We start from the raw sequence: 12,118 nt of genomic DNA, 5'->3' as shown, positions 1-12,118 counted from the left end.
TCTTAAATGTGCATATTTAGAGGTACAAATCCTGGTTTTACATTGTGAATACGTAGCCACAATACGCCAAAATGTCCGGAGATATTTTGGACAGTCACCTAATCTAACCAAAGAACTCATCATAAACTTTACTAAAAAATACATGTTGTACAGCAAATGAAAGATACACTGGTTCTTAATGCAACCGCTGTGTTAGATAAAAAAAAATACCTTTAGTACAACATACAGCATGCAGTATTGTGAGACAGCGCTCACATATTCTCCGCCTTGTTGGAGCCAACATTTACCACAAAAATACGAAATAACATCATAAATATTCTCTTACCTTTGTTGATCTTCCATCAGAATGTTGTGCAAGGAGTCCTAGTTCCAGAATAAATCATTGTTTGGTTTTAGAATGTCCATTTCTTCTGTCGAATTAGCAACTTTGGCTAGCATTGTGGCGCGAACATGCCCATCAACTCTTGGCGCCTGGAACGAAAAATTCCAAAATTCCCAATAAACGTTGAATAAACTGGTCAAACACGGTTGAAAATCCTACTTTATGATGTTCTTCTCATATGTATCCAATAAAATCAGAGCCGGAGCAATTCGTCGTGTATACCGAACGCTTTTCAGAAGACAATGTGAGGTTCCCCGGCGCGCCGTTGAAAACTGACAAAAGAGTGAACCTGTCACTCCAAAAGCTCTTATTCGGCCTCACATCAAGCTAGACACCCCATTCAACCTTCTACTGCCTGTTGACATCTAGTGGAAGGCGTATGAAGTGCATACAGATCCATAAATAAAAGCCAGTTGAATAGGCAGGCCCTGACACAGAGCCTCATTTTCAGAATTTTCACTTCCTGTCTGGGAGTTTGCTGCCAAATGAGTTCTGTTTTACTCACAGATATAATTCAAACAGGTTTAGAAATGTCAGAGTGTTTTCTATCCAATAGTAATAATAATATGCATATTGTATGATCTAGAACAGAGTACGAGGCCGTTTAATTTGGGCACGATTTTTTCCAAAGTGAAAACAGCGCCCCCCTATTAAGAAGAAGCACAGTTTCCCATGCTTGTTCAATGAACCTTAAACAATTCATGAACATGCACCTGTGGAACAGTCGTTACCTGCACAGGATCGGTACATCCGAACATCACACAAGAGCCCGGAACTCAATCCCATTGAGCACGTCTGAGACCTGTTGCATCGGAGGGTGAGGGCTAGGGCCATTCACCCCAGAAATGTCCGGGAACATGCAGGTGCCTTGGTGGAAGAGTGGGGTAACATCTCACAGCAAGAACTGGAATATCTGGTGTAGTCCATGAGGAGGAGATGCACTGCAGTAATTAATGCAGCTGGTGGCCACACCTGATACTGACTAAACAGGCCTTACTGTTAGTGGTGAATTGGGAGCTTAAACAGGCCTTACTGTTTGTGGTGAATTGGGAGCATAAACAGGCCTTACTGTTTGTGGTGAATTGGGAGCATAAACAGGCCTTACTGTTTGTGGTGAATTGGGAGCATAAACAGGCCTTACTGTTAGTGGTGAATTGGGAGCATAAACAGGCCTTACTGTTTGTGGTGAATTGGGAGCATAAACAGGCCTTACTGTTAGTGGTGAATTGGGAGCATAAACAGGCCTTACTGTTAGTGGTGAATTGGGAGCATAAACAGGCCTTACTGTTAGTGGTGAATTGGGAGCATAAACAGGCCTTACTGTTTGTGGTGAATTGGGAGCATAAACAGGCCTTACTGTTAGTGGTGAATTGGGAGCATAAACAGGACTTACTGTTTGTGGTGAATTGGGAGCATAAACAGGCCTTCCTGTTAGTGGTGAATTGGGAGCATAAACAGGCCTTCCTGTTAGTGGTGAATTGGGAGCATAAACAGGCCTTACTGTTTGTGGTGAATTGGGAGCATAAACAGGCCTTACTGTTAGTGGTGAATTGGGAGCATAAACAGGCCTTCCTGTTAGTGGTGAATTGGGAGCATAAACAGGCCTTACTGTTTGTGGTGAATTGGGAGCTTAAACAGGCCTTACTGTTTGTGGTGAATTGGGAGCATAAACAGGCCTTACTGTTAGTGGTGAATTGGGAGCATAAACAGGCCTTACTGTTAGTGGTGAATTGGGAGCTTAAACAGGCCTTACTGTTAGTGGTGAATTGGGAGCATAAACAGGCCTTACTATTAGTGGTGAATTGGGAGCTTAAACAGGCCTTACTGTTTGTGGTGAATTGGGAGCATAAACAGGCCTTACTGTTAGTGGTGAATTGGGAGCATAAACAGGCCTTACTGTTAGTGGTGAATTGGGAGCTTAAACAGGCCTTACTGTTTGTGGTGAATTGGGAGCATAAACAGGCCTTCCTGTTAGTGGTGAATTGGGAGCATAAACAGGCCTTACTGTTTGTGGTGAATTGGGAGCATAAACAGGCCTTACTGTTAGTGGTGAATTGGGAGCATAAACAGGCCTTACTGTTTGTGGTGAATTGGGAGCATAAACAGGCCTTACTGTTAGTGGTGAATTGGGAGCATAAACAGGCCTTACTGTTAGTGGTGAATTGGGAGCATAAACAGGCCTTCCTGTTAGTGGTGAATTGGGAGCATAAACAGGCCTTACTGTTAGTGGTGAATTGGGAGCATAAACAGGCCTTACTGTTAGTGGTGAATTGGGAGCATAAACAGGCCTTACTGTTAGTGGTGAATTGGGAGCATAAACAGTGTGCGGGCCTTCTTGTTCTATACCATGTATTCTTTAATAGCCCAGCACCTATGTTTTTAAGGACGACCGTAGTAGTTGGCAAGACGACGACCGTAGTAGTTGGCAAGGCGACGACCGTAGTAGTTGGCAAGGCGACGACCGTAGTAGTTTGCAAGGCGACGACCGTAGTAGTTGGCAAGGCGACGACCGTAGTAGTTGGCAAGGCGACGACCGTAGTAGTTGGCAAGACGACGACCGTAGTAGTTGGCAAGGCGACGACCGTAGTAGTTGGCAAGGCGACGACCGTAGTAGTTGGCAAGGCGACGACCGTAGTAGTTGGCAAGACGACGACCGTAGTAGTTGGCAAGGCGACGACCGTAGTAGTTGGCAAGACGACGACCGTAGTAGTTGGCAAGGCGACGACCGTAGTAGTTGGCAAGACGACGACCGTAGTAGTTGGCAAGGCGACGACCGTAGTAGTTGGCAAGACGACGACCGTAGTAGTTGGCAAGGCGACGACCGTAGTAGTTGGCAAGGCGACGACCGTAGTAGTTGGCAAGACGACGACCGTAGTAGTTGGCAAGACGACGACCGTAGTAGTTTGCAAGGCGACGACCGTAGTAGTTGGCAAGGCGACGACCGTAGTAGTTGGCAAGGCGACGACCGTAGTAGTTGGCAAGGCGACGACCGTAGTAGTTGGCAAGGCGACGACCGTAGTAGTTTGCAAGGCGACGACCGTAGTAGTTGGCAAGGCGACGACCGTAGTAGTTGGCAAGGCGACGACCGTAGTAGTTGGCAAGGCGACGACCGTAGTAGTTGGCAAGGCGACGACCGTAGTAGTTGGCAAGACGACGACCATAGTAGTTGGCAAGGCGACGACCATAGTAGTTGGCAAGGCGACGACCATAGTAGTTGGCAAGGCGACGACCGTAGTAGTTGGCAAGACGACGACCGTAGTAGTTGGCAAGGCGACGACCATAGTAGTTGGCAAGACAGCACAAACAGATCTGAGACCAAGCTATAGTAGTTCTGTGGTTCCATAACCATCCAGTCTCTTCAGGCTCTGTCTGTAGTGGTACATGTTATTGAAGTCTCTTCTGTCTCTGTCTGTAGTGATACATGTTATTAAAGTCTCTTCAGTCTCTGTAGTGGTACATGTTATTGAAGTCTCTTCAGTCTCTGTCTGTAGTGGTACATGTTATTTAAGTCTCTTCAGTCTCTGTAGTGGTACATGTTATTGAAGTCTCTTCTGTCTCTCTGTAGTGGTACATGTTATTGAAGTCTCTTCAGTCTCTGTAGTGGTACATGTTATTGAAGTCTCTTCAGTCTCTGATTGTAGTGGTACATGTTATTGAAGTCTCTTCAGTCTCTGTCTGTAGTGGTACATGTTATTGAAGTCTCTTCAGTCTCTGTCTGTAGTGGTACATGTTATTGAAGTCTCTTCTGTCTCTCTGTAGTGGTACATGTTATTGAAGTCTCTTCAGTCTCTGTAGTGGTACATGTTATTGAAGTCTCTTCAGTCTCTGCCTGTAGTGGTACATGTTATTGAAGTCTCTTCAGTCTCTGTCTGTAGTGGTACATGTTATTGAAGTCTCTTCAGTCTCTGTAGTGGTACATGTTATTGAAGTCTCTTCAGTCTCTGTCTGTAGTGGTACATGTTATTGAAATGTCTTCAGTCTCTGTCTGTAGTGGTACATGTTATTGAAGTCTCTTCAGTCTCTGTAGGTGTACATGTTATTGAAGTCTCTTCAGTCTCTGTCTGTAGTGGTACATGTTATTGAAGTCTCTTCAGTCTCTGTAGTGGTACATGTTATTGAAGTCTCTTCAGTCTCTGTCTGTAGTGGTACATGTTATTGAAGTCTCTTCAGTCTCTGTCTGTAGTGGTGCGTGTTATTGAAGTCTCTTCAGTCTCTGTAGTGGTACATGTTATTAAAGTCTCTTCAGTCTCTGTCTGTAGTGGTACATGTTATTGAAGTCTCTTCAGTCTCTGTCTGTAGTGGTACATGTTATTAAAGTCTCTTCAGTCTGTCTGTAGTGGTACATGTTATTGAAGTCTCTTCAGTCTCTGTCTGTAGTGGTACATGTTATTGAAGTCTCTTCAGTCTCTGTAGTGGTACATGTTATTGAAGTCTCTTCAGTCTCTGTCTGTAGTGGTGCGTGTTATCGCTTTAACGTGACTAAACTGTCCTTTAATCCTTAAATGACTATGTGGATTTAATCCAATCACAAGCAAAAACAGAAACAACATTCAGTTTGTGCTGACCATGAATGAAACTTAGCCTTGTACCAGGTCTATTTGTGCTGTCAAACAGATCTGGAACCAGGCTACTTCTGTGGTGCCATAATTTAAAACTACACAGTGCATGCCATTAATTTAACGACACTAACTCTTTCTTTTAATCCATTATACTTGCAGGAATTTATCCAGTCATACACAACAACATTCAAGTTTCAAATTAAATCCCACCATTTGAACCTGGCAGCATTATAAAGCTTGTTCTGGTTGCTATGCTACAGTCTCCTTAACACAACTTCTATCCCCAAGCCATAAAACTGCTGAACAATTCATCAGATGCCCCCCCCCCCCCCCCCGGACTATTTACATTGACCCCCCCCCTCCCTTTTTTTTTACACTGCTGCTACTCGCTGTCTATTATCTATGCATAGTCACTTTACAAATTACCTCGACTAACCTGTACCCCTGCACATTGACTGCCCCCTGTATATAGCCTCGTTATTGTTATGTACATTTCTTGTCACTTTTTTAAATATTTTTTTACTTTAGTTTATTTAGTAAATATTTTATTAACTCAATTTTAACTGCATTGTTGGTTAAATTAAGGGGGAGGAGTGGTGAGAGTAGTAGAGATAACCCAGTACAGAGGGATAGGCCAAACAGTGATATACATTTCAGTAAGATTACATTTTTAGCATTTATATCAAATGGTTATCAACTGTACTGTAGGGATGGAATGGAAGTCACAGGAAATAGAGGTTGTGGTGGCAGCTGCAGAGAGGTATTCGGGTGTGCGAGACTTGACGTCAGAAGAGTTACAGGGTGTGTTAAGTGGTGATGTCCTGTCGTCTCAGGATGATGGCCATGAGGTAGGAATAAATACATTTCATTAGTGGAGTAGGGTGTTGTAAATTTTAATTTTATATAATTTTGAAATTAGTGAGTGTAGTGTTAGATGGTAGGGTATTTAATTACTACATTTTTTTTTTTCAAGCAAAGTATAAGGGAGTTGTACTCCAGTACAGTAGGTGGCGGTAATGCAACATATTAGATGCCAACCGCCGTTAAACCTCATAGTAGAAGAAGACGAAGGTTGAAATATATTTTTTAAAATCTGAACCAATGATATTAATTTGTGAACAGGTCAAAAAGCATTGAACATTTATTGCAATTTAGCTAGCTAGCTAGCTAGCTGTTGCTAGCTAATTTGACCTGGTATATAAACGTTGTTGTTATTTTTCCTTGAAATGCACAAGGTCCTCTACTCCGACAATTAATCCACAGATAAAACGGTAAACCGAATGAGTTTCTCGTCATCTCTTTCTTCTTCCTACAGGCTTCTTTTTCTTCTTTGGACTTTTATACGGCGGAAGGCAACCAACTTTACGTTGCATTACTACAACCGAGTGGAGTGTGAAGGTCAGTTCATCTTTCAATCACCCACGTGGGTGATATGCTTCTAAAAACCAACGAGGAGATTTGAGAGGCAGGACATGCAGCGTGTCGAGCATCACAAATAGAACCAAATTCTATTTTAGCGCCTGGCCACGCAGACGCTAAAATAGTTCTTAAAAACACAGTTAGTACTAGGGAGAGTCTGAACAACACAGTTAGTGCTAGGGAGAGTCTGAACAACACAGTTAGTACTAGGGAGAGTCTGAACAACACAGTTAGTGCTAGGGAGAGTCTGAACAACACAGTTAGTGCTAGGGAGAGTCTGAACAACACAGTTAGTACTAGGGAGAGTCTGAACAACACAGTTAGTACTAGGGAGAGTCTGAACAACACAGTTAGTACTAGGGAGAGTCTGAACAACACAGTTAGTACTAGGGAGAGTCTGAACAACACAGTTAGTGCTAGGGAGAGTCTGAACAACACAGTTAGTACTAGGGAGAGTCTGAACAACACAGTTAGTACTAGGGAGAGTCTGAACAACACAGTTAGTGCTAGGGAGAGTCTGAACAACACAGTTAGTACTAGGGAGAGTCTGAACAACACAGTTAGTACTAGGGAGAGTCTGAACAACACAGTTAGTGCTAGGGAGAGTCTGAACAACACAGTTAGTGCTAGGGAGAGTCTGAACAACACAGTTAGTACAAGGGAGAGTCTGAACAACACAGTTAGTGCTAGGGAGAGTCTGAACAACACAGTTAGTACTAGGGAGAGTCTGAACAACACAGTTAGTACTAGGGAGAGTCTGAACATATATACAGGGTATTACGGTACACAGTCAATGTGGAGGTTATATACAGGGGGTACCGGTACAGAGTCAATGTGGAGGTTATATACAGGGGGTACCGGTACAGAGTCAATGTGGAGGCTATATACAGGAGGTACCGGTACAGAGTCAATGTGGAGGCTATATACAGGAGGTACCGGTACAGAGTCAATGTGGAGGCTATATACAGGGGGTATCGGTACAGAGTCAACGTGAAGGCTATATACAGGGGGTACCGGTACAGAGTCAATGTGGAGGCTATATACATGAGGTACCGGTACAGAGTCAATGTGGAGGCTATATACAGGGTGTTACGGTACAGGGTCAATGTGGAGGCTATATACAGGGTGTTACGGTACAGAATCAATGTGGAGGCTATATCCCGGGGGCTACCTGTACAGAGTCAATGTGGAGGCTATATACAGGGGGTACCGGTACAGAGTCAATGTGGAGGCTATATACAGGGGGTACCGGTACAGAGTCAATGTGGAGGCTATATACAGGAGGTACCGGTACAAAGTCAATGTGGAGGCTATATACAGGGGGTACCGGTACAGAGTCAATGTGGAGGCTATATACAGGGGGTACCAGTCAGAGTCAATGTGGAGGCTATATACAGGGGGTACCGGTACAGAGTCAATGTGGAGGCTATATACAGGAGGTACCGGTACAGAGTCAATGTGGAGGCTATATACAGGAAGTACCGGTACAGAGTCAATGTGGAGGCTATATACAGGGGGTACCGGTACAGAGTCAATGTGGAGGCTATATACAGGAGGTACCAGTACAGAGTCAATGTGGAGGCTATATACAGGAGGTACCGGTACAGAGTCAATGTGGAGGCTATATACAGGGGGTACCGGTACAGAGTCAATGTGGAGGCTATATACAGGGGGTACCGGTACAGAGTCAATGTGGAGGCTATATACAGGAGGTACCGGTACAGAGTCAATGTGGAGGCTATATACAGGAGGTACCGGTACAGAGTCAATGTGGAGGCTATATACAGGGGGTACCGGTACAGAGTCAATGTGGAGGCTATATACAGGGGGTACCGGTACAGAGTCAATGTGGAGGCTATATACAGGGGGTACCGGTACAGAGTCAATGTGGAGGCTATATACAGGGTGTTACGGTACAGAGTCAACGTGGATGCTATATACAGGGGGTATCGGTACAGAGTCAATGTGGAGACTATATACCGGGTGTTACGGTACAGAGTCAATGTGGAGGCTATATACAGGGTATTACGGTACACAGTCAATGTGGAGGCTATATACAGGGGGTACCAGTACAGAGTCAATGTGGAGGCTATATACAGGGTGTTACGGTACATAGTCAATGTCAATATGTGAGGGAACCGGTGTTGATGTAATTGAGGTAATATGTACATGTAGAGTTATTAAAGTGACTATGCCTAGATCATAACAGAGAGCAGTAGCAGCGTTCGGGGGGGGGGGGGGGGGGGGGGGGCAATAGTCTGGTTCGCCATTTGATAAGCTGTTCAGGAGCCTTATGGCTTGGGGGGTAGAAGCTTTTTAGGAGCCTCTTGGGCCTAGCCTTGGTGCTCCGGTACTGCTTGCCGTGCGGTAGCAGAGATAACAGTCTATGTTTCGGGTGGCTGGAGTCTTTGACAATTTTTAGGGCCTTCCTCTGACACCGCCTGGTATAGAGGTCCTGGATGGCAGGAAGCTTGGCCCCAGTGATGTCCTGGGCCGTACGCACTACCCTCTGTAGTGCCTTGCGGTCAGAGGCCAAGCAGTTGTCGTACCAGGCAGTGATGCAACCCGTTAGGATGCTCTCGATGGTGCAGCTGTAAAACCTTTGAGGATCTTAGGACCCATGCCAAATCTTTTCAGTCTGCTGAGGGGGAGATAGGTTTTGTCGTGCCCTCTTCACGATTGTCTTGATGTGCTTGGACCATGTTAGTTTGTTGGTGATGTGGACACCAAGGAACTTGAAGCTCTCAACCTGCTCCACTACAGTCTCTTTAGTAGTGATTCCGTTGTTTCAACTGGATCAACATGATTGTAAAACAAATTGTCTCTTGTCATAATACGGGCATAAGGAGTTCATTGTCAAATAAATGCCCAGCTTTAGCAAAATCCTCATTAAAAATGTCAAGCAGTTTATTCTTGTCAGTCACATCCATTGAATCTGAGGTCAATTTCAGTGGAAAACCAAAGGAGTTTGTGTTAGCATTCATGGATTTAATGGTGCCTCTTCGATATCTGTAAGAAGTGCAATCCTATCCCAGTTGCATAAATAGAGTTCATGCAGGAATGCCTGCTCACAGAACTGCCCGAAATTTGAATATGAACCGACGGGGCACTTTGGGTATGTTGGTGTCTCTAATTCAAGCAACTACACAATGATCACTTAAATCATCAGGGAAAAAACCAACGGCCGAGTATTTATGCAGGATTGATTTGATTGTTTCTTAGAATAAAACCAATAAATGTTGACTTGGAGATGTCTTTTGGATTGAGTCTTGTGACTTGCATTTATACTTTTGAGTAAAATGTAGTATATTGCACAGTCCTCTTATGGCCTTGGAGTTTGGAGATAACCAATCCCAGTTTAAAATCGTCCATAAGGACCCATTTCATTCCCCCCCCCCCAACCAACGCATCAGTTCAGCCAGAGAATCCAGGGATTCTACTTTTGCAGATGGAAATCTGAGTTCACAGCTTTCGATAATTGCAGCTTCAATGCTAAAAACTCAAACTGTTTTGGTTTAGATTACGACCTCAGTAACCACATATCTGTCTTTAATATAGATGGCTATACTTCCCCCTTACTTTGTCGGTCACATTGATAAACATTAGAACCATCCAAGCCGATGATTTAGAACAGATTTCTTAAGCCAGGTCTCAGACAGTACTAAGACATCTGGGTCAGCAGATGTCTTAATTTAAAGTTAGGGGTTAGGCTAGGGGTTAGGGTTAGGCATTAGGGTTAATGGTTAGGGTCAGAGTTTATTTTATTTTTACAGGGACAGAGCACATTAATCAACGTTTCAGTAAAAGTGCCGGTTTTAGCCAGCCGGCTAATTTTCAACTGCAGTCCCTGGGCAGGTTCTTAAAAACAATTACAATATAAACAATCGTTGAGCAGTGAGCACACGCAGAGCAACATAGGACAAGCAAGACGCAGCATACAGAGTAACATAGAACAAAAAGCAGTTAGGGGGTTAGGGTTAATTTGCGTCTGTCTGTCTGTCTGTCTGTCTGTCTGTCTGTCTGTCTGTCTGTCTGTCTGTCTGTCTGTCTGTCTGTCTGTCTGTCTGTCTGTCTGTCTGTCTGTCTGTCTGTCTGTCTGTCTGTCTGTCTGTCTGTCTGTCTGTCTGTCTGTCTGTCTGTCTGTCTGTCTGTCTGTCTGTCTGTCTACGTCTGCCTCTCTCTATCTCTCTCTCTCTCTCTCTCTCTCTCTCTCTCTCTCTCTCTCTCTCTCTCTCTCTCTCTCTCTCTCTCTCTCTCTCTCTCTCTCTCTCTCTCTCTCTCTCTCTCTCTCTCTCTCTCTCTCTCTCTCTCCTCTCTCTCTCTCTCTCTCTCTCTCTCTCTCTCTCTCTCTCTCTCTCTCTCTCTCTCTCTCTCTCTCTCTCTCTCTCTCTCTCTCTCTCTCTCTCTCTCTCTCTCTCTCTCTCTCTCTCTCTCTCTCTCTCTCTCTCTCTCTCTCTCTCTCTCTCTCTCTCTCTCTCTCTCTCTCTCTCTCTCTCTCTCTCTCTCTCTCTCTCTCTCTCTCTCTCTCTCTCTCTCTCTCTCTCTCTCTCTCTCTCTCTCTCTCTCTCTCTCTCTCTCTCTCTCTCTCTCTCTCTCTCTCTCTCTCTCTCTCTCTCTCTCTCTCTCTCTCTCTCTCTCTCTCTCTCTCTCTCTCTCTCTCTCTCTCTCTCTCTCTCTCTCTCTCTCTCTCTCTCTCTCTCTCTCTCTCTCTCTCTCTCTCTCTCTCTCTCTCTCTCTCTCTCTCTCTCTCTCTCTCTCTCTCTCTCTCTCTCTCTCTCTCTCTCTCTCTCTCTCTCTCTCTCTCTCTCTCTCTCTCTCTCTCTCCAGGGCTGGCAGTACGGTACCTCTGGAAGTAGTGCAGACAAAAGGTCCCCAGTAGCAGGCTGGACCCCGTGTGGTTGGGTGTGGTAGTCATCATCATCATCATCAGGGGCACCAGGAGAGAGGGGAGCTCCTGGAGGAACCAGGCCAGTCTAGCAGGCATCATCCTGGGCATGGAGGAGGAGGAGGACAGCCCCAAGTCCAGGTAGCGTCCGTAGGGGGCCTGGGTCAGACGCACCAGGTGGCTCACTCCCACCAGGAATAGCACACAGCTCAGGGTGTTGATCAGGTTGTCCCAACACTGCATCCTCAGGGTCGTCTCAGTGCCGACAAGGTCTTAAAAATGACGAGTGGTTCGCACACAAAAAAAAAAGTTAAATGTTTTTATTTATTTATTATTATTTTTTCTGGCTTTTTTTACAGCAGGAAAATAACACAGATGTGTCGGTGTGTTCGTCACCTCCTTCCGTGTGTCAGGGTTAACGAGGGTCACAGGCAGTGAGGCAGATCTATCTCCCTCTCTCAGGGTTAACCAGTCCAACTCCTCCCCAGAGGAACAGCACCACACCAGTCCTCTTTCTGCTTTACTGAAACACACCACAATACTTCCAGATCCTTCCTCTGTGTCTGTTGACTCATGTCATGTTGAGTTCTTGTCTGTAACTGGGCATGAATCAGAATGAAGACGGTGTATGCAGGACACTGTGAAGGGTGTTCATTTGGGGAGGGGGAAGTGATGTCATACAGCATCAGTCAAAAGCTTGGACACACCTACTCATTCAAGGGTTTTTCTTTATTTTTTACTATTTTCTACATTGTAGAGTAATAGTGAAGACATCAAAACTATGAAATAACACATATGGAATCATGTAGTAACCAAAAAAGTGTTGAACAAATAAAAATATATTTTATACTTAAGATTCATCAAATAGCCACC

The 12,118-nt window shown here is 44.7% G+C and overlaps 1 protein-coding gene across 2 annotated transcripts in view; it reads right to left on the bottom strand.

The window, feature by feature from the left end:
* The window catches only part of srd5a2b (steroid-5-alpha-reductase, alpha polypeptide 2b), a 98,021-nt gene that overhangs the window by 51,598 nt on the left and 34,305 nt on the right, over positions 1-12,118 (bottom strand). Inside the window, exons 2-3 of one of the 2 annotated variants that reach the window (XM_071391323.1) lie at positions 11,642-11,768; positions 11,205-11,517 (exon numbers count right to left, since the gene is read on the bottom strand). In XM_071391323.1, the coding sequence (XP_071247424.1) occupies positions 11,205-11,488 (284 nt within the window). In that variant the 5' untranslated portion in view covers positions 11,489-11,517; positions 11,642-11,768. Of the gene's footprint in view, positions 1-11,204; positions 11,518-11,641; positions 11,845-12,118 lie in introns of both variants that reach the window. The other variant, XM_071391324.1, reaches the window with a different exon arrangement.

This window comes from Salvelinus alpinus, chromosome 3 (genome assembly GCF_045679555.1).
Source record: "Salvelinus alpinus chromosome 3, SLU_Salpinus.1, whole genome shotgun sequence".
In the NCBI taxonomy this organism is placed as follows: Eukaryota; Metazoa; Chordata; class Actinopteri; order Salmoniformes; family Salmonidae; genus Salvelinus; species Salvelinus alpinus.
Note: the sequence above shows the minus strand (reverse complement) of the source record. Positions and strands in the feature narration are given on the sequence as shown.